The 26,150-nt window shown below is 53.0% G+C and overlaps 1 protein-coding gene and 1 long non-coding RNA gene across 2 annotated transcripts in view; both read right to left on the bottom strand.

Annotated features, from left to right (window-relative positions):
* Positions 1-1,426: 1,426 nt before the first annotated feature.
* Positions 1,427-26,150, bottom strand: part of LOC140000955 (uncharacterized) — an 82,478-nt gene continuing 57,754 nt past the window's right edge. The window contains exon 2 of the long non-coding RNA XR_011806147.1: positions 1,427-2,048. This is a non-coding gene — a long non-coding RNA (uncharacterized lncRNA). The remainder of the gene's footprint in view (positions 2,049-26,150) is intronic.
* SOX1 (SRY-box transcription factor 1) lies at positions 17,918-20,670 on the bottom strand. The gene has a single exon (XM_038166385.2). The coding sequence runs from the start codon at positions 20,155-20,157 to the stop codon at positions 19,033-19,035; it is 1,125 nt and encodes a 374-aa protein (XP_038022313.1). The 5' UTR covers positions 20,158-20,670; the 3' UTR covers positions 17,918-19,032.

The raw sequence follows: 26,150 nt of genomic DNA, 5'->3' as shown, positions 1-26,150 counted from the left end.
AAAAAGAGTTAACACAAACATTTGAAAGTAATTCTCTTCCTTATCTGAACACAAGGTGAAATGAAACACAGGAGGAGGAAAAGATGAAATGGTATTTCAGCAGAAGGGGTGTTCTTGTCTTTTCTTGGCGTCACCACTCTCGTGTAATTTTTAATTTCGTAACTGGGATTTCTGATCATTTTTCATGAGGGTGAATTGCTCAGCTATCCCTTCTGCATAATTTTAAACTGAAACTGGAAGAATAAGAAAAACAAGACAGAACAAAACCTAAACCCTGTATGCTCCATTTGCTGAATATATGGTTTTCTTCCCCCCGTGTGTGCATGTGCCAGATGGCACTATGCTGTGTCGGATGATAATAAACATGAAAAATACAGTCAGTGCACGAGCAGAGATAACTGTGGCTGAATATACCAGGGCTGGGGCTGGTAGGGGGAAGGGGCAGAAGTTCCAGCTGTGAGAGAAAAGAGAAGTTCAGCTCCTCGCAGGAGGAGCTGCTGTTGTTTCCAATTATCTCATGCTGGCAGGGAGACCTGGGGACGCAGGGAAGGAAGGTGAGGGGCTGGGTTGGACCACCCTGGCTGTGGGGCCCAGGCTGCTACCTTACATTCCTCCTTGAGGATTTGGGGCCTTTTGCCTTCCAGCAGAGCCCTGCACAGTCAGCCTGTGGCAATGGGTCCATGGAGGGACGGCAGGCCTGAGCATGGGGTGTCCTCTGGGCTCCCCATCACTAGGGCACAAGGCCAGCAGCTGGTCAGAAGTGGTGAGCTCCAGCTGGCAACACGGGCCTGAGGGTCATCATCCATCCCACCACTGAACTGGAGCTGTGAAGTCCACAGAGGAGACCCCTGCCTCCACGTAGTCCCACGGCAGCACCTTCATAGGTGTGTGGAGGAACAGCTGTTCCCCATTGAAAGCTGCTGCACCCTCTTCCTCCTCACCTTCTGTCTGGTAGTGCATTGGTGGGGATCCAGAGGGAGATGCACCCACTTTCCGCAACAGGGTGCTTGGTCCCTGGCCACGTGCATTGCTCTTGTGCCCTGTGTAGGCCTTGGCTGCACACCACTGCTTTTCCTCAAGGTTTCTGCACTCAGGGACTCAAATGGGGCATGCTCAGGACCTCTTGGGAGATATAATTTTATGGATCCATTTATGTTGTAGATAAAATTTTAACAGGTAGGGGAAAGAGTCTTGTGGACTTCTATCAACAAATCCCTGGAGGGGAAGGGTGCTTACAGTGCATATCATCTCTATTGAAATATTTGCATGAAGTGGGGACACTTTGAGTTCCTGCTGTTACTCATTTGATGAAGAGGCCAATGCAGTAGGAAATTGTTTTTCTTTTAAGCTAGAACTTGTCCTTGGAAGATGTCTCTCAGGTGCTGTCTTTGGGAAGGGGAAAGAAACTTCCAGACAGAAGATCAAATGCCACCTATGCAGTAATTTATTTACCTCATTCAGTTCAATCCCTCTGTGCTTTTGCTAGTCACCCTGACCTTTTTCTTGTTCTAGACACACTGCTTTTCAAAAGTGGAAAACTTAGAATTAGAAAGCTAATCAAATTGTAGTGGACAACTTAGTTTTAAAAAATCCCATCATTTTTTCCTTTGCAATTTATGTGACTTTATTACAGAATGCATTACCCTGTCAAAAGTGAGAGAGCTTGTTTAAGGAACTGGAAAGAAACACTGAGTTTTTCTTGGTCCTGCAAGGAATACAATTAAGAGTTTCTTAGCTTAGATGTCCAAAGCCGATGAACCTTTCTTCTCTGTTCTTGAGTGAACACAGTGCAACCACTCAAATCCATGCCATCTAGAAGCATCCAAGACTGGCTGGGCACTATCCACCTCTGTAGGCTCTCTGTTGGAGAAGCAGCCTTTGATTCCCAAATTCCTGCTAGATAAGAGATGGCAAAGAGGGAAAGGTAATCCCCAGCGTTTTGAGATCCCTCTCGCACAGACCTTTGCTCTCTGAGCGCAGGCTGCTGGCATGAGGGTGGAAGCCAGGGGAGTTTCCTCTGCTCGCCACACGGTGATCACAAATGTCACCTGCAGACAAAAGGAAATGAAAAGAAACGAGAAGTAAGACACGGGCAGAGATTCAGCCGCTTGAAAAACGCACATTAATCATTCGGCAGAGCTCGGCTTTGCCGTGGCGAAAGTTAATTCCTCCCGCCGGGTCCAACTTCGGGGCCGGTGCTGGGAGGGATGCTGGGGAGCGGCAACTGCAGGAGGTGCTCCCAAACCGGGGGTATTCAGGAAAGTCCTAACGGAGCCGGCTTAGCTGCGTGTTAATCACTCGCAAAGGCACTGCCTGACTCCCCTAAAAGCCCGTGTATCTGAAGTTTTGGGAGTAATTGTGAATAAATGCTTCACTGCTCGCTCACAGCGATGTTTCCTCGGAGTTAGCTCATTAGCTTGCCTGAAAGAGACCCGACATAAAATAAGTTAAACGCAACTTAAATAAATCACCATCCGATTCGGCTCTAAAAACCACCAAGAAAGGCGATGCAACCAGAAGGTAGCAAAAGGCATTTTGCGTCGGCTCTACCACAGTAAGTAGGAGCCCAGGAAAAGGTGATCAGGGATCTTATGGGACAATGTGGCTCGAGTCCCTGTCCCCAGTTGTCGCGTGTTTTTTTTCCCCTTTTTATTTTTTTATGTATTTTTTTATTATTTTTATATTTGGGTGACTCTGAAGGATGTCACGGAAAAGTGAAATCTTCGCGGAGGGCTGCTCATGCATTCAGACTGTATAGTTTTCAAAATGTGATGTTTTGCAATGATGACATTAGAGTAGCAACCAAGGGTCCGAGACAGCAACGCCTGCTGCAGCTGGGCTTCGCTTTGAAATTCCCAAGACAATGGGGGCCACTGTTCTCCATCGCTTCGCCTTTCCATTCCATTTGCATAGTCTGTTCTGCCTGATTGACCAGCTTGGGCTGTCCAAGGGACCAGCATTGTTCACAGATCACTTCAAGATGGCACAGATGACAAGATTCAGGTGAGAGATGAAGTGGGATGATTCTCAAATGCCATAAGAAAAAGCTACCCTGGGAACTTTCAGCGCAAGTGAAAGAGCCCGAGAACTGAAGCAGTTTTAGGATTTTACTTTTTTTTTTTTTTTTTTTTAAGACACTGATCGTATTTGGAAATACTCTGCCTTGACACACAAACTAGTTACAGGAGGCAGTGTGCCTCGATGAGATATTTTACTTGGTTTGTGCTTGGGTGTGTTGACTTTTTTTTTTTTTCTCATCCCAGACCTTACCTTCCCCACGGCTAAGAGGTGATCTGTGCCATCCTTTGCAAATCAAAGTTTGCTTATTAAAATCACGAGACGACAGCAAATAAAACACATCTCAGCGGCGAGTTTGGAAATCCCGTGGTGCCCGCTCTGCAACCAAGTGCCAGGATTTTTTAGTGAGTGTTCATAACGCGCTTTGAACGTGGCAGAGCCTCCTATAAATGCAAAGCGCGAAGCCAGTGATTAGCAAGCACCGCACAGCACAGGCGGGACTGCGGTATTTCCAGCCCGGCTGCCGGGCTGGGAGCGGCAGGGAGCGAGGGGAGGCTGCAGCACGCCTCCTTTTCCCCGGAGGAGTCGCAAACTCTCTGCTGTCCTAAATTCCCCACCGAAATGCTACGATTTGGGCTTTTTTTTTTTTTTTCCCCTCCCAGGTACTCGAGTAAACACACACACGGCAGCGCCCCTAAAATGAATTTCATTTGACACCGCTGTTTTGACTTCATCTCAAAAAGACAAAATCTTTCTCATACAAGTATGTTTTCCCTGGAGGGGTTTCCAGCACAATTTGCTATAATTTCTTTACACCTAACGGAACTGATGGGATCTGAGCAGTAAAGCGTATTCCCACAGTAGTTCCGCTCTCTCGCACTCTGTTACCCTCCTGGGGTTCGGATCACTCTCTAGTATAAATATTGCCAATAATTGTGCTAATACGGGGAGTCTCAGAAGGAAGCAGAACTCTCTCCTGCTCGGCTGGCAGACCTAAAGCCATGCAACTTCTGCCTAATCTCCCCGTGTATTCTCTCCTAGCTGCTCGACTTTGCCCTGCAGCGACTAATACACTTAATTACATGATTTACAAGAATTGCCAACAAGGTCTCGGGGGCTGCTAAAGACCGACCCCTGCACAGCGAGCGGGTCGCAAGGTGTGCGCCGAAGGAGGGACGAGCTCAACGGTGCTGGGCTCCTCGAAAATACCTAAAAGTTCAGGCCCTTCTCCTCTGTTTCACCCCCCTTTTGCATCCCCTCCGCTTTGGTCCCGTTTGGGGAGGTTGGATGGGGGGGTGGGGAGAGCGTTTTTTTGTTTTGTTTTGTTCCGTTTCTTATTTTTTTCCCCCCCAGAGAAGGGGTTTAAAAGCTGCAGAGGAAACTTAAGTGGCTCTGGAGTTTGTTTAATTTCCCTCCAGTGTTTACTGATAATTCGAGAGACGCTTATCTCGGGGAATATAACGATTAATACAACCGCAGGTTTCCAGATAAGTGATTGTGATGGAGATTGTTGGCGAGAAAATAGACAATTATCCGCTGTTAGCTTTACATAAAGATCGCATTAACTTGAATTAGTTATCAGACAAAAGAACATCAGAAAGCCGCACCTTTCTGCCAAGGCAACCGCTCGCAGGCGGTGCGCCCCGCGCAAGCGAGCGCATCTCGCAGCCGTGGGAGCGGGGGGCGCGGGGCTTTGCGGGGCTCTGCGGGGCTCTGCGGGGCTGCCACGCTCCTGCGGGGCCGCAGCGGCCGGGGGATCGCTTTAATATCAGCTGCCCGGCCGGGCCGCTTTCATTTCCATAGGGCGAAATTAACATGGACGTGGGGCGGCCGCCGGGGCCGGGGGGGCGAAGCGCGCCCGAAGGAAGAAGCGGCGTGGCTGATCGCCAAGGAAACCTCGCTGAAAGGGAAGGGGAGAGCATGTGGCTGTTAAAACCCCAACACAATAATAACATTAAAAAAAAAAAAAAAGGCGCTATAAAACCATAATGATAACTTGGAGGCAGCTCGCCATTTGCATATGAAACCGGCGGCCAGAAGCACGGCAGCCCCCTCGTCGCATTATGTGCTCCGCGGTCCGAGGTTCCCCCCAGATTGAAAGCCTTTTGATTATTTCTCCTCTCCGTAGGAAAGGCTGATTCCTCGGTAATTGATAGCGGGGAAGGGCCGTAATTAATTTCGCAGCGAAGTGCGGCTTCTTCTCCCCGCTGGAGGGGAAGGGCCAAGGGAGAGGAAAGGGGGCGAGGGAGCGGAGGCGAGGGGACGCCCCCCCCCTCCCCCGAGAACCCCGAATTGGTGGAAATCACGCTGTGGAGAGCCGAGACTCCCCTCTGCTCCTCGCCACCCCCTCTCTCCCTGGGGAGCAGGAAGGGCAGGGCCCGTGGGCTGTTTTTGGGAGGTCGGCAGCAGCCACCAGGCGCTTGCATGGCAGCGGGATGCTGCGGGGAAAGGGCGTTTGGTGTAACTTGGGGGGGCCGGGGAGGCGGGGGCGCTGTCTGCTGGTGTCTCTTTGGAAGTAAAGGCGGTCTGCAGCACAGGGTGTTTGTCGGGGAACTTCACCCGCGAGGTGCGCTGCCATTTAGGAGCTGCGCGTTTTCTGCACCAGCTTTCCAACCGGCTCCTTACGCACGGGGTTTATCGGGGAGGGGAAGAGGGGAGCGCAGGGGGACAAAGGGAGTGCGGTGGGGGGGGGGAGAGGGACCGTCCCTGCACGCTGGGAGCGAGCTGCTGGGGTACATCCAGCACAGGGGGTACCACGACGGGTGCGCTCAGGATGCGGCGGGGGGTGTTGGTGAGGGACTGTGGGGAACTGGTGAGGAGAGGGGGTCAGGTGCAGCCGGGCCGCCCCCTGCCGGGCCGGGGAGCCCCGGGAGCCGCCCCCGGCCCTGGGACGTGCCGCTGCGGCCGCTGGGTCCCCGCTGAATGGAGCGGATAATGATCCCCGGTTCCCAAGGCAGGCTCGCTGCTGCCTGGTGAGCCTTGGATTTGTGTGGTCCGAGCCTTTCCCAGCTTGTCCCATTCTGTCACCGGGATAAGGGGCTCCCTCGGCTCGTTTGCACCTGCGTCGCTTTTGGCTCCTTCAGGAATGCGCTGAAGCTTGTAATCAGCTTTGTGAAGCCATTGAGTGCACGGCTGAGTGAAACTTCCAAAGCTCGCGGAAAACTGGCCCGCTGAATAGGAGTCAGCATGGGGCTTCTCTCCAAGCCCCTGGCCTGCCAAATTCCAGCAGAGCCCCTCACAATCAGTCCACACAAGCTTTACTGCTCTCCCCACACTAAGAGAAGGGAGAAAAGAAAAGCTAAAATACCAGTCACCGAGGTTAGCAGTTTGTTCCCAGATTAATGGCAAACGCCTCTCCCTGATGCAACTACCCAATTCACTCGGGAGATGTGTGTGTACATATATGTGGTTATATATACATGCATCTGAACACATATGTATGCCTGTGTTATAACAAGGGAAGGAAGAAAGAAATAAGGGAAGGTTATAAATTTTCACTTTATGTGACAGCTGGCGTTAAAGGCTCTTTTGGCAGCGAACAGGTAGCGGGGCTGTCTTACTGTCCCGCAGGGTCATGCTTATCATGTCAGCATCATCTGCAGCAGCGCAGCTTAAGGCTCTGAACGAAGGTGACCCTCAACCGCAGCCTGCATTGGGGTTTATTTTGTTTTGTTTGCTTTTTTTTTATTTATTTATTTTTTTTCCGTTAGGGAGGTGGTTGCGTTTCAAACTGCTGCAAAACTCCGTGGGAGAGAAAGTTAAAATGGCCAACACCACGGCGAACCTGGGCAACGGACAAGTTAAAAAGTAAAAATACAAAGCCAACAAGAGCCCCACCAGCACCAGGTTCCCCCAGTGAACCTTTATCTTTACGCCGAGCCGGAGGCCCCGGGGCGCAGCGCTTCGGGGAATGGGGGGGGGGGTCCCGCGGCGGGGAATCCCCGGGCTCCGAGCACCCTCTGGGCGCTTACGACATTTGCTGCTTCGCTGCTGCCTGCAACTCTTTCGGCATCTGATTGCACAGGCAACCGTGACGCTGAGCAGCGTGGCACGACTTTTTTTTTTTTTTTTTTTTTTTTTTTTTTTTTTGAAAAAAATCTGTCATCCGGGTTCTGAGAGTCTGTACGTGGTGGGGGACTCACATTTATTAGGGGAAGCAATTACTCGAGTTATATAAATGCCCTGCTTTCTGAAGCAGCCCTTTCACAGTAACGAATGCTGAAAAAAAAAAAAAATCCTTACATCTGCTAAAATTGTAAAGACGAGAGCACTGTGGCATACAACATATGTTATGGGTGTAGATCCACTGAGCAAGGATCAGATCTTGGGACCTTTCATTCTTTCGATGTTCTTCTTCTAAATGTGTCTAAAACAATGAAGAGAACATTACCACAAAATGAATATTTTCTCAAGTCCTTATCCTGGGCTACTATAAGGGGAAAAAATGGAGACTTCCATCTTTCCAGAGATGATCTCTTTTGAAGGATTTTGCTATGCCTCTTAATTATGTCATGCAAATCATGTTTTCTTGACATCCACATCGAAATAACCATGGCAGAATGGACAACGCTAACTCCATGGAGTCAGTAGCTATTTCTTGTATGTTCAGCGGGATTTTGTTTCATCTCTGCTGTCGTGCTTTTGGCGTGTTTTCAACTGCAGCATTTTCAGGAATGTCCAAGAAATCAACAGCAAGAGGAGGCCTTTTGGCCTCTGAGGTCTGATGAGTTTGCAAGGGCTTAGCAGCACTAGTTGGGCGCACAGGGGACGATCATGTAAAACAGTTCAGCAGCATTTGTGCGTTATATTCTGATCCCCAAGTCACTACAAAGGATAACGTACTGTAACACCAAACCAAAGAGTCGAGAAGGAGAAGTGTGGACGAACACTACTCATGTTGAAGTCTTGACGCTTACAACCATGGAGGCCCACAACCTCCTGAACATGCCCACAAATGGTTTAAAGTCATGTCTGCTTCTGCCTTCAAAGTTTCCTTTCTGTTTGTAAGTTTGATGTGCTATTTTCGACCGTGTTGCTTCTTCCAACCATTCTCAGTGACAAGTCATGAGGATATGCAGTAATTCAGAAATTAGTGAAATTTTATTCTTGGTGGGGGCATTGGATTAAGAGGCTGGGAGAGTGTGAAACAAGTCAACGTGTAATTGTATGATAAGGCTCTCACGAGGAATTTATTGGCCAAGTTGCTATTTCTATTCCTTCCTAATCTCGTTTAGCACATTCATTCTCTGCAATCTGTCTCCATAATCTTCTGTGACAGAATGGCAGCCAATAGAAGCATGCATGTTTGGAGAGAAGAGAAAATATGCAGAGGCGTGATAAACTGATGCTAATTATCCATATTTAGGACACCGAGTGCAGAAGATCAAGGTTTACAAATAACAAACCAGAGCCAATGATGATGGCTTCCTAGTGTGGAATATATTGGAGGGGACAAGATAAGGGTTTCACATGCAGAAGAGATTTATTGGTCAAAGGGTTCACCTTCCACTTTTCCACTTTTATATAGCAGTAAATTATTTAGGCTAAATTCACCAGAACATTACTCTTTTATTTGGCAATGTGCCATGACTTGCTCTTTCTTTGTGTCCTTTCAATGCAAATCCTTGTAGTGTAACATCAGTTGATAAGAAACAAATAATTGAAGTAATAGGTAATTCCCTTTAAATTGTGCATATAGGACAGTAAGGTAATCATCTAGTGTAGAATGAGACCGGAGTATAGAGCAGATAGCTGAAAGTGAAACAATATCAATCTCAGCTATTAAATTACATTTGTACTAGAGAAAAATAACCTGCAGAAGACATGTAGGTTGAATGAGAGACAACACTAATCTGGTCAGCTTTAGACCATTTCCCTATAAACTTCTCAAATTTCTTTCTGTTTTAAAGACAGATTTCTTTTTTTTTCTTTTCTCGCTTTCACTTTTTTTTTTTTTCCCTAACTACCATTTAAATTAGGGATGAGGCATTCTCTTTTTAACAAACGTTGGCTCTGAGAAATAATAAGGGATTTTGGTTTGGCAATATCTGTGTAGTATGACTGAGGGTCAGTGGTAGTGATCTTGGTAGTCTGCAGTAATTGTATTGTAAAGTTTCCAAAATGAGAACAGTATTTGTTGGGTTTATGCTTATTTAGAAGTCCAGAACGTATTTCTTATGGTGGTAAAATTCTTACTGTTATTTTCCATTAGCATCTTCCTGTCAGTTGGAGATAACCTGTTCTTTGAGAAATACTTTAACTACTAAATTTTATGTCAACATCACTTCTTGATTCTCTAGCTTCATTTTTCTGCTGTTGGTAATATGATGGCACTCAGCAAAACGCAGAACCCCGCTGCTGAAACGTAAAATGCATGTCTTAGAAGTGCTCCATTTAGGAAAACTCTTCAAAGTATCTTTCACTTGATATAAGGGAAGAGATTTCTTTAGTGGCTACTCATCTAACGGGGAAAAAATGCTCTTTTGTTTTTCTGCAGAATTACGCTGTATTTGTGTCTCTCTGCGATATTCCTTTACACTGGTTCACATTTTGTGTCTTGTGAGTGGGCACAAGCATCGCGGTGCGGAGGTGAGCCTGTACACAGGTTTTCTAGGAAGGTTTCTAAAAACGCTCACATGATTTGGCTCGCAATGACCCCAAAAAATACACCGCCAGAAAAACGAAGGTGGGCGAGCAGGCAGGCTGACACTCAGGCCATGGATGATGCCATTTTGTCACCGGTGAACAGAAGCAAAGGTGCAGCCGGGTGCCTTCTGCAAAAGGCACGACGGGACGGGCACGGGGCGGGGATCCCGAACCAAAGACTATTTATTAAAATAAAGAGAATTAAACGGAGTTTGACAACAGTAGGTGTTACAGACAGAGCCAGGGTAAGATTTCACCCTGCTCGTGGGAAAAGACAGTCTTCCTCCACAGAAAACTCCAGGAGGTTGTATTTTATTATTTATTTTTTTTAAGTACCATTTCACAGCTTCGTTTGCCATCCCCGGAGATACCAGAAATCCCTCTAATCCGGGTTTTGTTTCCGAGTCGTGCACACCGACTGCGGATACGCTAAGTTCTGCCTTCAAATGTTTGGCGGCTGAGCTTCGTGTCCGATGTCCGATGAGGCAAAGGGCTCCAGTCTAGATGTTGTCCAGCTGTTTCATTGACTAGGGACAGAACTCCCGCGATGCTCTTTCTGCCTTTTCTTAAAATGTTCCTTACACGTGTCTTCCCGCGTTTTTACACCTCCATCATTCCATCCATCATTCATATTCCAGGTCCGAAGAGAGGCCCCTACATGTTAGACAGCGGGTGTGTGGTATTAAAACGGCTGTATCTAAGCTTTTGCTTCGCCATATCCAAATCTGTTGCACTTATATACATCTTATATTTACGAAGCAGCTACTTTCCACAAGCTGGCAGACTTTTATTAAAGACGAATAGCATTGTTTAATGTGTACCAGACTCAGCTCCTTGAAGGAGGCCAGCAAAAAAAGTCCTGAGGGTCAGGGTCCTCGCTTTGAACAAGAAACATGAAGTTTGGCCATTTTCATGAAAATAAATTTACCTTCCAACTGTAGTGTCTTCTTCTGTTTATGCAGCATCTAAGGCTACTCTCAGGTAAATGACAAAAATAGCCATCTAAACAGGAACCCATCATAACTGAGAATGCCTGAACACATGATTCAGGTATTATGAAACACTAAAAGCACGTCTGGAAAGCATAAACACATTTATTTAGCTGACCTACCTCCAACTAACCACTGCAAGATGCAACCAAATGTGAAGATGCTACCAGTTGTTCCGAATAGCTCATTTGGATGTCATTTGCAATGAAGACATCTCATTGCTTTCCTTATCTGAAGCATCTGGATCTGTGGCATGTTTATCACGATGAGATCGTCTCACTCCTCTAGTGAGATTTGCTATGCGACTCCTTGAACTGGGAGAATGTTATTATATTCGGGAAAATCAGGCATGGCTTTTCCCTGCAGCTGCCTATTCAAAGCAAAACAATTAGGAGACTAATTCCCCTGGTCTCCTAGGGGAGGCTATTCCCATTCTCCTAGTCCAGCCCAAGAGCTGGTCTGCTAAACGGACTTTTTGGGTGGAGGGTTAACAAAAACTTTCTCAACCTTGCTGTTAAGTTAGAAACTGAGAATTTGTAACGGATGGAGTGCTTTTTTTTTTTTTTGAAGGGGGGGGGGTGGTTAGTGGAGAAGGGATCTGCTCTCGTCTTTTCATTCTTCTGGCTATTCTGCAGGACACTCAAGTCATGATGGGACATCAGGGTATGGAAAAACAAGTCCCCTTTTTGAAGATGAACTGATGTCCATGTGCCTTCCTCTTCACCCTAGAGCAGTTTGAGATACATCGCTGAAAAGTTTGTCCTTTATTTGCCTGTTTATTTCTTTGGGGAATATTTAATCTTCCTGAGCATTTTTCTGGAATGTGAGGTTCACGTTTTTCCTCCAGGCCTCCCTGCCATGAAACATGCAGGGTTTACCCTTGCTACAGCTGTGTACTTTAAATGGAGTTTCCCACCTAGTTTTCTTTTTCTCTTGTTCTCTGCCCTTTCCAGGTAGAAAGCACAAGTGTTCAACGTGACTCCACCGTATAAGCATCTCGTTTTCATACATTTTCCTATACTCTACCACTCGGGGGGGAGGAGGAGTAATTTAGAGGAAGGTAAGACGAGAAAGAAAAAGGTGAAAGACCTAAAACAAAGCAAAACCCCTCTCTGTCTTTTGCTGTGTACAGGCAAAACGAAGTGTGTAATTGCGGAAACCTAATCGGATCTCTTGATCGAGTTATCTCTCAAGATTTACCGAAAGGTAAAGGTATTGCCATGCGTGTCAGGCAGGTGGAGAAGGACCACGGCTGGGGTGTCCGCAGCCCCGAGGCACGGCAGATCACTTCCAGCCCGCACCTTTTCACACTTCGGTCTGATCTCCTGTGCCTGGAAGTTTCCTGGAGACCTGGAGGTCTCTCCTCCTGCGCTGGGATGCTTGTGTTAAAACAGTTCAGCTCGACGCCTGAAGAGCCCTCTGCCAATCCGAGTACTGAATAACTTTTTTTTTTTCCCCTTTTCTTTCCAACAGTTTTAGCAAAACAATCTTTCTATGCACTTTTTCTGCTTTTAAGTAGGAAAAAAAAAAAAAAAGCTGAATTCAGTACTTCTGAAATTTGTGCGAGACAATTTTGAGTAGGAAATAAACGCCTCCCTGCTTCACCCCCCCTCCCTCCCCGCCTCTCCCCCTCTCCGGTGGATAAATTATACTGCCCAAAATGTATGGTGTCTTTGTTCACCGCTAGTCCCTAGTTGCTATGGAGAGTTTTACGCCTTAGTAAACTATATTTCACCTCCTCCCGGTGAAAGCTATTCTGCTCCCAGATGCACACGTTGCAGCCCACGGTCCTTGCAGCCTCTCTCCCCCCCCCCCTCGCCCCCCCGTTGTTGGCTGCGCTCCCCCAGCCCGGCGCGGCCGTCCCCGGGCTGCAGCCGTGTCCCCACGCTGCTCGGGGCTCTCCGGCGGCCCTGCAGCACTCGCCCAATTGTCTGCCGACCGCCAGATGCTCTCCTGCTTCTCCCCGTTCCCATTGTCCCTTTCTGAAGGATAGCCCCGTCCGGCCGAGGGCCGCAGCTAACCGTGGCACACGTCTCCTCCCGCTCAATGAGAGGTGCCCGGAGCGAAGGCGTGAACAATGGGATTTTGCCGCGCGTGAAGCGCATTGCCCCCAAACCCGGCGTGACAGGCCGTGCTAAAGCGCTTCAATGACTTTCTTCAAACGAGACTTAGCCCAAAGCTCCTCCCTTCAGCGTATTACACCGTCCCGAAAGGAGAGGCGCCCCAAGGCTTTGCAAATAGGAGGCGAGGGATTTGTCCCGCACCGGACCCTACAGCTCCCATCCCCTGCTCCCTGCGCCCAGGGCGGTGCAAAGGACGGGGTTTGCTTTCGCCCTTTTGCTCGCCTATCTCCGGACTTTGTGGCGGCACAAACGAAAGTGATGCTCAGTTCAGCCAGACCCTATTGACTCCTGGTATCCTACCCAGGCATCACCAGAGTTGCTCCGATTTTAGGCGTGAGGGCTAGGAAGGCTTCCAGGTCTTCTGCTAGCACCTCGCACCACCTCGGGTCCCCTTGCACAACCCGCCCCGACCCTACAGGAGAGCTCCTGGCTAGTCTCCAGCCCATCTTCACTTCAGCGGCGTTTCCTCCAGAAGCGGCCCGGCTTTCCTTTCCATCCCTTTCCTCTTTCGACTTCTGATGCCGGCCCCCGACTCGGCCATACTGCACACCCAGGGCCAGGCCAGACGGCACGGGGATGGGCGCAGAGCCGCCCTCCCCGTCGGGGCTGTGCATGTGTCACGGCTCCTCCAGCATTTCGCAGGCTCCCTGCCGCCTTCCAAGCCCTCATCCCCCTCTAGAAGCAGCATCCCGACGCCCCCACCTTGGGGGTCCTCAGCACGGTCCAGGCCCATCTGCTTCACCTCCCCTCTTCTAGCTCCCACCCCAGGGTGTGTGCACAGGCGCAGGGTGTTGCTCGTGGGGTACCGCCGAGCCACGGGGCATCCCGTTTTTTGGGGGGCTGCGCTTTGTAGAAGAGGACGGACCAAAATGCTTGCTTGGGACTGCTTGGCACCCTCCACCCCCCCCCAAAAAAAAAAAAAAAGTTTGTTGCCCACATCCCCATCGGTGTGCATGGTGCGTGGGCCATGAGCATGGCACGACGAAGCAGGACCGAGGCGCCCACCCGCTGGGGCCAACCCAGCACGTCGGGGGGCGCTTCCCCGCCCCCCCCCCTCGGTTCCCCCCTGTCGGCCGTGCAGCAGATGGCCTCCGGTCCGGGGGGGCGGCTGCTCGCATGACTGGAGCCGGGCCCTGGTGTCGCTGGGAGCCCCACGAAGGAGGGTCCCGTGTGGAGTTCAAGCGCGACAGCAACACGCTTGTTTTTCTCTCCCCCCCCTCCCGCCCCGTATACCCTTATTGCCCCCCCCCCCCCTCGCCCCCATAGCTCCCCCCTTCTCCATTGCTTTGTGCCGCCGCTGAGGGACCAAGACGGCCGTGCCCTGCTCCCCATCTCCCGCAGCTGAGCCCCCTCCCCACCGCGACCTGCTGCAGCCCCCGGCCCCCCGCCGGGACCTCCCCCCGTCCTCCCCCTGCCTCCCCCCGCGCCGTGGCGTCTCCCTTCTCCCCCTCCCCAGCCTCCCGCCCCGCGGGGGGCTCCGGGCTCGCTGGCTGCCCGGCCGGCCGCGGGCTTGCAGCGGGAGCCGTCGGTGTTCCGCTGGGTGATTGTAAATGGGTTTGACTGGCCGTTGATCTCGGGGTCAGGACTCTCCTCGCTAATCCCTCACTCTCCAAACACCGGCCCTCTTACTCCCCCCCCCCCCTCCCTCCCGCTCCCTCTCTCTCCTTTGGCTCCCGTCTCCCCCTTGCATCATTCATCTGCAGCCCCTCCGACGACACCCAAAGGGGGTCCCGCTCCCCTCTTTAGCCAGCCTGGGGGACCGCACTTCGAGGGGATGCAGAGACACACGGACATCCCCAAAGAGCAGCCCCCCTACACACACACACACAAACAGACGCTGTCCGCCCCCACGGGGCCGCCCCTCCCCGGAGCTCCTCCACGTGTTGCTGAGCGAGGGAGGGGAAGGGACAGAAAGGGGCCGGGGGAGTCTCTGTGAAAGATGGGGGATCCCAGGAACCAGGAGAGGTTCTGGGTCCTGTCCAGAGCGCGTCCCCCGCATTTTTAATGGGGGCCGGGGGTCAAACGCAGAGGCCGCTGCCAGCTCGGGCGCTTTAGCTGCGTTTTGTTGCACAGCGCTGCTCAGATTAGCCGTTTGGTTCGGGTTTTGGTGATGTGGGGTGGTTGTTTTTATTTCTTTTTTTTTTTTTTTTTTCCCTTCTTTGACAGCTTACTGGTGATGCTAAAATGCTCTAACCGCGCCGAGCGCCCCGGTGCCTCCGGCATCTGGCGCAGCTGGGAGGGAGGAGGAGCCGTGCTACGGGGCAGCTCGGCGGGCTCCGAGAGCCTGGGGGCTCCCCCCAGGCGGACCCCTGGGCAAGGTGCTGGAGCCGTCCCGCTTTTAAAATTCACGGGTAATTTCATGCTCCCCCCGCTGCTCCTCTGAGGCCCGGAGCCGCCCCATCGGTGCCCCCCGGGCGCGCTGCGGTGGGGCTCCGGCTGAGGGCGCGGGGGAGCGGAGCTAGAGGGAAGGGGCTTCTGCCCCGGGCCCAAAGAGCCCTCCACGGAAAAAGGAGGGAGATGGAGAAAGGGAAAAAAAAAAGTGGGAAATGGGGAAAAAAAAAATAATAAAAAAAAAATAAAAGAGAGAGAAGCGTTGGGAAGGGAGCTGTGGAGTTCAGGCCAAGTTTGCGTTTTGGCTCGAAGTTTGGAGCGGATCAGACCTGTTATCACTCCGTGCCGCCTGGCCTCCTGGCTCCTCCGCCTCCCCCTCCCAGGGGAGAGGCAAAGCCGGGCCCGGGGGCGGAGCGCGGCCCGGCCGCGGGGGGCCCTGACCCCAAGCCCCCCACGCTTCAGGCAGCCTGACTCGGCCGAGAGGACACCTCCGCCCTCGGCCCTCCGCCTCAGTCCCTGGATTCCCCTTCATTTTACCGAAAACGAGATTTAATTATTATTTTTTTTCTTCTTTCGCATAGGTGATTTTAATAGCTCTGTCAATCACGTTATAGGGGGAACATTTCATACAATTTTAGACCTAAAGTACTTAAATCATAAATTGTTCAAACCTATTCTTAGTTTCGCATATTCAATTATTCTCTTATATATAACCCGCACAACAAAAAGCCCCGAGACTGAGTTATTTTACCGTACCGAAAGCCAATTCCTCTGCCTCGCAAAGTAGCTCTAACTTTGTTTGTACACCCAGTTCTGGAGTTTAACTCGAACTGAACTACAACGCCAAGCCAATAAACCACGAACAGAAATAAATTGGATAGGGATTTTTTTTTTTAACATTCGCAAAGGGAATTGCATTTCTTTGAAAGGCAGGCTGAGAATATTCCAAGTTTACTTGAATACAGCCGAGGCTGGGGCTGTTTAATCCCCTTGTGTTGAAAGTGCAGGTATTCCTATTATCCAGGCACAACGCCATCGAGCCGCTAAACTGTGGGAAGAGGGAGGAAGGCTCGTTAAAGGAGCTCATTTAGAGACCAGTACTATGTCTCTTCTAAGAGATTTCTGTAGTATTCCTGCTTGGACTGTACAAAGGCTGATTTCCTTTTCTCCCTTGACCGCCCCACTACTCTTACTACTCCAGTAGCGTTCAGCCATCCAGCATCAGCTCGCTGTGGGTTTTCCCTTCCGCTTTGTCAGTAAATGCGAATTTCAAAAGCTGTGACCCTTAAAGAAAAGGCACGTAACAGGGTTGCATCAGATGTATGTGCGTCTGCATGTGCACGGGCACACACACACACTCACACACACTCACTTCGGCCGTGATGCTATCGCTAGTGCGTTCAGCTGTGTACGAGGACGTACACACAGGGCAGATAGCGCGTTACAACCAACAGTTCAACAGGTACCCAGCTTGTTCTGCGCGGTGTAAGGTACGCCTGTTAATATTTTAAATGACACATAGGCGCACGCTTGGCTGTAGGAAACCAGCACCACAGAGGCTTTCTCACAGGGTCCTGCTTTGTGTGCGCGCTATTTGACACCGAGTGCTTCCAAAGTGTCTGGACCTGCACACACCTCGCTATAAGAAAGCCTCAGATAGTTATAGGGGAAAAATAAAAGGGGGGAGGAGGGAGAGGGGGTATTACCTAGTTAGAAATCAGTGGACATCTAAGAAATTTTTGCATTCACTTTAGCGAATGAGTGGCTTAAACAAAATTATCCAAATGACTCCGAAGAGTTACACATGTTAGTCGTCTTGTCAGCATTATAGTTAAAGTGCAATCTTTGATATGGACCGAAACAACTCCTTCTCACCCAACTAACATTTCCCCGCTCCCGGATGAACGAAGTTCTCTTGGCCGTCACGAAAAGACGGCTCGAACAGCCCGAGAGGCTGGCGCGACCGAGGTTTCCACCCTGGATGATACAAGTCTATATATATTTTTTTCCTTTTGGTTAAGCACATTATGACCAATTTCGAAAATTTATTTGCTACAGAGCGATTTTGAAACGCAACGCGTAGTGCCGTTAGCGCTGTTAGACGAAGTTTACAGCAAACTTTCAATGCCAGAACACCGAAAGGTACCGATAAACGACCTGAAGGAGGGTGTGTGTGTGAAAAATAATAAAATCAATCCAAACCCCAAATTAAACAGAGTTCAAAGCGCCGAGCAACATTTGGCGACCACAAGCGCGCATCCCTGAGCCCTCCGGCACCCGGCTGCCAGCCCCCGGGGCCGTGCGCGGAGCTCGGCGCTGCCTCTGCGCGGCTGCGGAGGGTCGGCGGAGCTCGTCCCCTTCCTGGCCTGGGGCTGGCCCTTTTTGCTCCGTGCTGGCCCGGGCTGGACACCGGGACTACCGCAGGGGAGCGGCCGCGGGAGCCCCAGCACCCCGCGGGCCCCCCGGTGCGGGGCGCAGCGGAGCGGGGCGGCGGGAGAGCCCCGTTCCCCCCGGCCGGGGAGCCCGGTGCGGTACACAAAAGGAGCTCGGAGATGCAATTTGGCCTGCCTCAGAGCCGGCGCTCAAACAGCCCCGGACATCCCCGATCAGCCCTCCTGGTTTGTACCGAGCGTCAGCCACCGCCGGTCGCCGAGGGGTTGCGCTTCGCTCCGCTTTCCGCTCCGCTTTCCGCTCCGCTTTATAGCATCCTCCTCGTTTGCTAGGTTCACTTGCCGTGTGGTCGGGTACACCGTGGTAAACATTGCTACGCTTTCGCCTTTTTTTTTTTTCTTAAAAAAATAAAATAACAGGTGACTTTTTCCGCTTTGAAATTTATTTAACTCAAAATTGAACGCATCCTTAGGATTTCTGTTTAGCAGAAAGGCTTTTTAGTAAACTATATACACAATCTGAATTCCCTCGTAACGCCTAAATAAAAATTATTTCACAATGCATTTACAAGAAATGAAACAAACAAACAAAAAAAGAAACAATAAAACCAAAGAGAAAACAAACAAAAAATATTCAGATACAATAAAGTTTACAAAACCCAGAAAAAAAATAAAACATTGCAGCTTCAAAAAGGAAAAAAAAAAGTTTTATAAATAAACAAACGGAACAGAACAAAACAAAAACGCGAGAACATCTACAAAAACTTTTAAGTGTTGTTTTGGATTTGCTTTAGTACATGAGTAATAAATGAGAACTGTTTCCTCATCAGCTTCGTCTTAATTAGGCAGGAAAAAGCCTTCGCAAGAAGCGATCCGTGAATGAAACCGTAGCGGTTCTGCGCGGTATAAAAGTTGGCATCGCCTAGAACTTTGTGTGGCTATTATTGATATTTTTTTTTGTCTTTTCGTCGCCGTGTTTTCTCTCTCTCCCTCTCTCTCTCTCTCTCTCTTTCTCTCCTCTTTTGCAAATAAACGCTCTATGTCTCTTGGGTGAATGATAAATACTGTACAAAAAGTCTCGATAAAACACAGAAGTTCAGTCTAAAACTAGTTTCATAAACTAGTCCTCCTAAAAAAAAAAAAAAAAAAAAAAAAAAGGTAAGTAAAGCAACCGTTACCTTTTTTCTCTCTCGTTATTATTATTATTATTTATTATTATTATTACAAGAACATCAAAACATTTCTTTTCTGTACAAAAAGAAAGAAAAGGAAAAAAAAAGGAAGAAAAAAAAAAAAAAGAAAGGCGGGAGGGGGAGGGCGGGAAGAAAAGGGAATAAAAGGCAAAAATAAGAGGGGGGGACCGGGGCCGGAGAGCCGAGGGGCCGGGGCGAGGCGGGCGGCCGGGGGGCGAGCGGGCAGCGGCGGCGGCGGCGGGGCGCAGTCCCGCGGGGCGGCCCCGTGCCGGGGCCGGTGCCGGTGCCCACCTCCGCCGCTCCCGTTGCCGGGGCCGGTGCCGAGGCCGGTGCCGGGGCCGGCTCAGATGTGCGTCAAGGGGACGGTGCCGTTGACCCCCGTGCTGGCGCTCTGGTAGTGCTGGGGCAGGGAGTGGAGCCGGCTCTGGGCGGCGGCGGCCGCCGGATCGCCGCCTTCCCCGGCCGGTAAGTACATACTGATCATCTCCCGCAGGTCCCCGGGGCACGGGGCCCGCGAGTGCGAGGTGACGGGCGGGCTCACGCTGGGCTCCGACTTCACCAGCGAGCCCAGCGCGCCCAGCGCCCCCGAGGAGGCGGCCGCCGCCGCCGCCGCCGCCGCCGCCGCCGCCGCCGAGTTCTGGTGGGGCTGGGAGCCGTAGGGCAGGGCGCCGTAGCCCGAGGGCGAGGCGCTCATGTAGCCCTGCGAGTTGGAGATGGGGCTGTACTGCAGCGCGCCCATGTCGTAGCGGTGCATGGGCTGCGGGTTGTGCGGGTGGTGCGGGTGGTGCGGGTGCGGGTGGTGCGGGTGCCCCCCGCCGCCCGGGTGCTGGCCGTAGGCGAGCTGCGCCTCCTGCATCATCGCCGCCGCCGCCGCTGCCGCCGCCACCGAGCCCGGGTAGGCGCCGTTGGCCCAGCCGTTCATGTGCGCGTAGCCGCCGCCGGCCGTGCCGCCGGGGCTCTCCAGGCGCTGCCCGACGCCGCCGGGGCTGACGCCGACGCCCATGCCCACGCCGACGCCCGCCGGGCCGCCCCCGGCCGAGCCGGCGCCCAGCAGCCCCCCGGCCAGCGAGTACTTGTCCTTCTTGAGCAGCGTCTTGGTCTTCCTCCGGGGCCGGTATTTATAATCCGGGTGCTCCTTCATGTGCAGCGCCCGCAGCCGCTTCGCCTCGTCGATGAAGGGCCGCTTCTCGGCCTCCGACATCACCTTCCACTCGGCGCCCAGGCGCTTGCTGATCTCCGAGTTGTGCATCTTGGGGTTCTCCTGGGCCATCTTCCGCCGCTGGCCCCGCGACCACACCATGAAGGCGTTCATGGGGCGCTTCACCCGGTCCTGGCCGCCTTTGCTGCCCCCGCCGCCGCCGCCGCCGCCGCCGCCGCCTCCTCCCGCTCCGCTCTGCCCCGAGAGGCTGCCGGGGGCCTGGGCTCCGCCGGGGGAGTGCAAGTCCGTCTCCATCATCATGCTGTACATTCACGAAGCTTTGTCACTTTCCTCCGGCGCCGGGCGCGGAAAGCGGATCGGACATAGAGGAGCCGAGGCGAACGGGAGCCAGGCGAAGGCGAAGGCGGAGAGGAAAGCGGGAGGGAGGCAGCGCGGGCTCGGCCCCGCCGCCGGGCACCTTGCCCCTCTCGCAGCCCCCTCGGGGGGACCGGGCTCGGAGCCGCTCGCACAGGTGCTCGGCAAAACTTGCTGCAGCACTTGGCCGCCGGGGAGGGAGGGAGGGAGGGAAGGAAGGAGCGGAGCGTGCCGAGCGCCCGGCGGCTCTCCTCCTGCTTCGCTCGCTCGCTCAGCTCTCCCGGCACACACGCGCACACCCCTCCTCTCTCCTCTCCGCCGCTCTTGTTCTTAACAGATCTATCTTTTTTTTTTTTTTTTTTTTTTTTTTTTTTGTTCTTCGCTAACTTCGAGGGAGAGGAGGGCGGGAGGGAGGGAGGGAGGGAGCGCGCTGTGTGACTTGCATCCGCTGATCGCAGGTGAAACGGGGAGCGGAAGGGAGAAGGCGAAACCCCACCGCCACGCCAAGAAAAAAAAAAAAAAAAAAAGTATTTAAACGTTAACTAAAAAAAAAAAAAAAAAAAAGCGGGAGGAGGAACGGGGGAGGAGGAGGGGGGGGTGGGGAAGCCAGCCCGGCCGCGTCGAGCCCCGCCGCAATTTGCTGGCGGTGGTCTCCCTCCCGCGGCCCGGGCGGGACGGGACGGGGCCGGCTGGGGAGGGGAGGGGAAGGGAAGGGAGGGGACGGCCGGGGAGGGAGGGGCGGGGAGGGGCGGGGCGAAAGCCGACCCCGCCTTCCCGCGCTCGGCGGCGGCCAATGGGAGCGCGCCGAAGGGCGGCGATTTGCATAACGCGCGCGCTGAGCAGTGACGTCCGGCGGGGCGCGCCGGAGCCGCGCGGGAAAAGGGGGCGGGCGGCGGGGTCACGGCGAGGACCCGCCCCCGCGGTCCCCTCCCCACCCATTTGGGACCCCCCGGGGGACCCCCCATACCCCCGTCCCCTGTCACTCCTCCCCCCCCAAAGCGGGGCGATCCCCGCCGCAGGCCGTGCCCGGGGCCGCCCCGTCGGTGCGCAGCATCCCCCCAGCCCAAGGGGGCTTTGCACGCGTGGATTTCCCCCAGTTCTTGCCAGATCCGCGGGGGCAAAGCGCGGGAGGTCGCCGCAATTGCTAAAAATGAAGGATTAAACACAGCATCGCCCGGGGTTGAGGGCTGGGAGGGGACAACAGGTCGCTTCCCACTCGGGTGGCCAGACGAGGACACGAGGAGTCAAACCCACGGGAGGAGCAGCACGGCTCACACGCTGCACGACACGTCCCGCCCCACGTCTTTAGGGCCGTCCTCACCCTGAGACACGACTCTAGGCCTCCCGGAATAGGAATCGGCCCGGGACAGCCCTTCCCGACCCGTGGGCCCGGCGGAGGTCCGTGTTCCCGGACAGGGAGTTCCCGGACCGGGAGCCCCGACGCCTCCCGGGCCGCCTGCGGGAGGGACGCCCCGTCGGGGCGGGGACGGACAGGCGGACGGACAGACGGATGGACGTGCCCGCTGTCCTCGCCGTGCTCGGCCCCGAGGAGGGGGCAGGGGGCTGCGGAGCGGCCGAGCCGGGAGCCCCCGGAGCAGGCGGCGATCGCCGTCTGCTGGCTGCCGCCGAGCCTCCCGCAGCCCCCTCCCCGGCCCGGGTGGGGGGGATCCGGGGAAATGCCCCGGGTGGGGCCCTCTGTCTGCGTGTCCCCCCCCAAGTGGGGCTCGTCCCTCGCTGATCCTCCTCAGAAACACGCGTGGGAACGGCCTGCGGCTCCTGCAGCCCCACGGGGCCAGCCCCAGCCCGCAGCCCTCACAGGGATGCCCGGGGGTGCCCCGTCCTGCCCGGGGGTTTGGGGGCTCGGGGCCCACGGTGCTGAGCACGGGGGGAAAGGTGTGTGAGCGGAGCCCCGCTCCCTTTTCCAGCACTGCCAACTGCTCCGAGGGATGCTGCGGCCCCGGTCCCAACTCAAACACGGGCTCTCCTTGTGTTTTGTTGTCTCTTCCCCAGCTTGCAGGGTAAAAGCGTTTGGAGAATCTCTGGAGCTTTCGAGTAGGGGCTCACCCTGTGAACGGTACTCACACATATAATTCAAATTTCACAGCTGACCTGCTCTGAAAACCTCAATCAGCTTCTAATTGAAGGGAAAACAAAATATTGCTTCCCTACAGCAGAGCTAACGATTTAATCATTATATCAGACATTATAGCTTTTAATTAGGCTAATGCTGATACTGTATGGAAAGAGATAATTCAACACAGTTCTTGATGAATTCTGTAATTGGGTTAACGGAGGAGCAGTTGGGGGAAGAGACGTCAATATTCAAGCTGCGTCTATAGCCACCAGGTTTATGAATGGAAGGCAAGGGGGGAAAAGGGAAAGGGAGGGGGAGGAAAGGGCTAAAATTCCCCGACGAGAAATGTCTCCCCCTTCGCCCAGGAGAGCTGTGCCAACCAACGGGAAGCCTGAGAAGGGTAAGGGCCGTCCTGCCGCCCCGGGCTGTCGCGACAGCGGCGCGACATCACCGCGGGACCTCGCTGCGGCTCCCCGCGGGGCAGCTCCCGGGCCCCTTTCCGTGGGTCTCCCCCCCTTTCCCCCTCACGGCCGCGGCGACAACACGCGGGGAAGGGGCCACCCGGGCCACCGGCGTCGTGCCCTGCCGGTTTGCCCAGGGCAAGACCGGGGGCAGCGGGGAAAGGGGCAAACGGCGAGGGATGGCTACGAGACGGGGCCGCAACGCTTCCTAGAAGCCGCGGGGAGCAGGCAGGTGCCCCCCGCCCCTGGGGCAGGCAGGGTGGGCGCTGGGGCTCCGCCGGGCCGGGGGGGCAGCAGGGAGATGCTCTGCGGGGCAGCCTGGTAGCGGCAGAGCAGAAGTGCCCGGAGGGCATCCGCTTATTTATTTACTGCAAGGGCGGCTGAAGCCCTTTTTTCTAAAGGAATTTCGAAATTCCTTCTTTTCTTCCCCCCCCCCCCTCCGCGCTATCGACAAAATGCCCTTTTCAGAAGAGTTTGAACATCCCAGGCTTTTTTCTTTCCGCTCCTTCCTTTCTACTTTTCCCCGGCTCGGAGAATTGGGCCGCATGCCTTCGGTGCGCCTAAAAGACCCGCTATCGACCTGCGCACCTTTCATCTGCGATGTGCCCGGGGGGTCCCTCGGGGGTGCCCGGGGGGTGTCCGGGGGTGCCACCTGCCCTGGCTTCAGGGCAAGGAGGCGTCCAGCCCACCCCCAAAGCTCTCTTCTCTTTCCCTTCTCTCCCCGCAGGACATTTGGAGCGGGCCCGACCCGCGGTCCTGCGGGACTTTGGAGCCCGCAGGGAGAGCAGAGCCGGGGGCTTAACGAAGTTTTGCCAGCGGGGGCATTTTAGGATGTGTTTGTTTATGTTACGCATTGGCTCGACTTCCAGCACGATATTCCTCTGAAAGAGAAATATTCTGTATTGTGATCTAGCCTTGTCTTATTTTGTCAGTAATTACAGGAAAATTAAACGGGTCATTGATAACATTCCAGTGACACAACCCCCTGTAATTAACAGTCTGAATACACCTTTTTACATTACACAAAAGTTGTAATTTTCAAGTCTGTTCGGATTTTTTTTATTATTATTATTTTATTATTTTTATTAAGGCGCACGCACGGAACATGGGCTGAGCAGAAGGCAAAACACCTAGCGGGAGGAGAAGGTTTGCGGTGTCTGGGTTTTGGGGTCTGGGTTTTGTACCTAAAGGGACGGCCAGAGCTTGTACTTTTTACAAGATGGGTTAATCGAGAGTTCACGATAATAATAATAATAATCGTAATCATTATCTGCCCATTGATTTTCTTTCTAGCATAAGGAAAATATTTCGAAAGTACACTTTCGAAGTGGTAAACTTCTAAGGGGAAAAAACAAGAACTACGGGAACGGAGGGCTCATCGGACTGGTACGACACGGGAGTTATTATGAAGTTGATCTTTAAAATTGCTCCGTTGAAATGGCAGTCACGAAACCTCGGGAAACAGCTTCACAAGGCGAAGTGCCATTTGCAGCAGGGCAACCTGGCAAGCCATGGCGCATCGCCTGGAGAAGCGGGCTCTAGGACCACATATAAAGGAAATCTTTCTGTTTTGCATCCCCGAATTGCAAAAGCTTCTTTCAGGGCAAGTCAGAAAGAATTTGCGTAAAAAAATAAACGAGGAAAGAAAGAAATGAAATCATATAGAAGCTTTTTTTTTTTTTTTTTTTTTTTTTTTTTTCCTTGCAGGCCATCCTGTTATTGCAAATTAGATTAGCTACACAGGCTTCAATATAAACATGACATGAGGTTCACAGGAGAGCGAAAGTATCATCCACTCCAATCTCTCCTTTCATCGAAACATCCCACATAAATTACATCTTCTCCTTTAATACACTTTTCAATGAGATTAAAACATCACCTTGACACGATTTCAAACCTTTTCAGTCGCATCCAGTGCTTACTTCAGAAAACAGCAAACAAGGGGAAAACTAGAAAGATCTAAATATTCTCTGGCTGCTATTCTGGAAATTAAAAGTACCTAGAGGGAATAAATGATCCTCTTGCTCCATCCAGTGCAGCGCTGTGGCCAGGGGAAGGCGTAAAACGAACCCCAGGGAAGCAAAGAGGAAAACCTGATTTCCTTCCCCCAGCTGTACTCGGCTACCTAGCTGGAGCCAGGTTACAGGTTATTTACCTTTGGGAAAAGAGGTGATTTTCACAGATCTGTGTAAGGCAGGGTGGCAGCACAACTACTGATGCCTTTAGCAAATGAACCTTTTATGGGGCTATCGCTGGTAAACCTGAAAAAGATGCTGCTGCGGGCAGGGCAGGGCAGCCCATTCAGAGACTGCCCGGTTTAGGGAACCACTCGCAACTTTCTAGGTTTGCTGCGCAGCCCACCCCCCGCCCCACAGACGCAGGAGAACCCCCAAGGACATCCCAAACCCTCTCCTGGCAGCAGCGGAACCCGTCCCGGTGTCACCAGCAGCCCCCCGCCGCCGGACCCGGCGAGACCCTGCCCTGCGGGGCACGCGTGAACTTTTGCCATGGGGTCTGCGGGGAGCCCCCGGAACCCCCCAAGCGCTGCCCCCCGTTAGGATCTCGGTGCTGCGGGGCTCGGTGGGCAAGCAAACGAGAAAAAGGTGGTTTGGCACGTTACCCGCCCGCGAGATACTGTACATTTGGGGACAATTTGCACCCCCCCATCCCCAGCCATCCATCCACGCACACACCCCTTAACAAAGAGTCTTTCAAACCACCACCTTTTATGGCAGCCTGCGGGAATCAATGCGATAAAACGGGTTTTTAATGGGTTAATTGACTGGAGCCGCTATCATGTTTAAACACCTGTTTCTGGAAAGAGATTCAGCCAAAACCCGTCCCCTCCCTGATCGATAGATGCACAGCCTTGCTCCATTGCCTGTTGATCGACCCCAAACACCACCGGCAAATAAGAGAGAAAAAAAAAAAAATCCATTTCTCCTCTTAAACATCCCGATACTTTATGGTACGGGGAAGCTGCCCGGGCACCTAGGAGCTGGGGAGGGCACAACCCCGGGGAGGACCTCCCCGGACAGCCCCAGCCCAGAGTTCCTTTAGCCGGGACTTCACTGCCCGAGCCTGGGCAAAGTCCCCCCACCGAGAGCCCCCGGCAGCTGTCACCTTCGCGGGGGACAGGACCGGGGATCCCCCTGGTCCCTGGGAAGATGGAGCCGGGCTCAGCCCGGCCGCATTAGCAATGCTAAGAGCCCATGTGAATGCTCACTCCGAGGGGCAGAGATTAAGCAGGCATTAGTTGTAATAGCCGAGGGCTGCTCTGCCTATTGATTTTCTTTCTTTTTTTTTTGTTTTTTTGGTTTTTTTTGGCAGTATTAATATAGCCGAGCCCGTCGGTCAACCGCAGCGAAACTGATCCTTTGCCCAAAACACCTCTCTCTACGTGCCCCCCGCGC

Source organism: Anas platyrhynchos, chromosome 1 (genome assembly GCF_047663525.1).
Source record: "Anas platyrhynchos isolate ZD024472 breed Pekin duck chromosome 1, IASCAAS_PekinDuck_T2T, whole genome shotgun sequence".
NCBI classification, from domain to species: Eukaryota; Metazoa; Chordata; class Aves; order Anseriformes; family Anatidae; genus Anas; species Anas platyrhynchos.
Note: the sequence above shows the minus strand (reverse complement) of the source record. Positions and strands in the feature narration are given on the sequence as shown.

What these genes read in the sequence shown, in the direction of transcription:
- SOX1 (XM_038166385.2), bottom strand. Translation starts at nt 20,157, where the DNA reads ATGTACAGCATGATGATGGAGACGGACTTGCACTCCCCCGGCGGAGCC.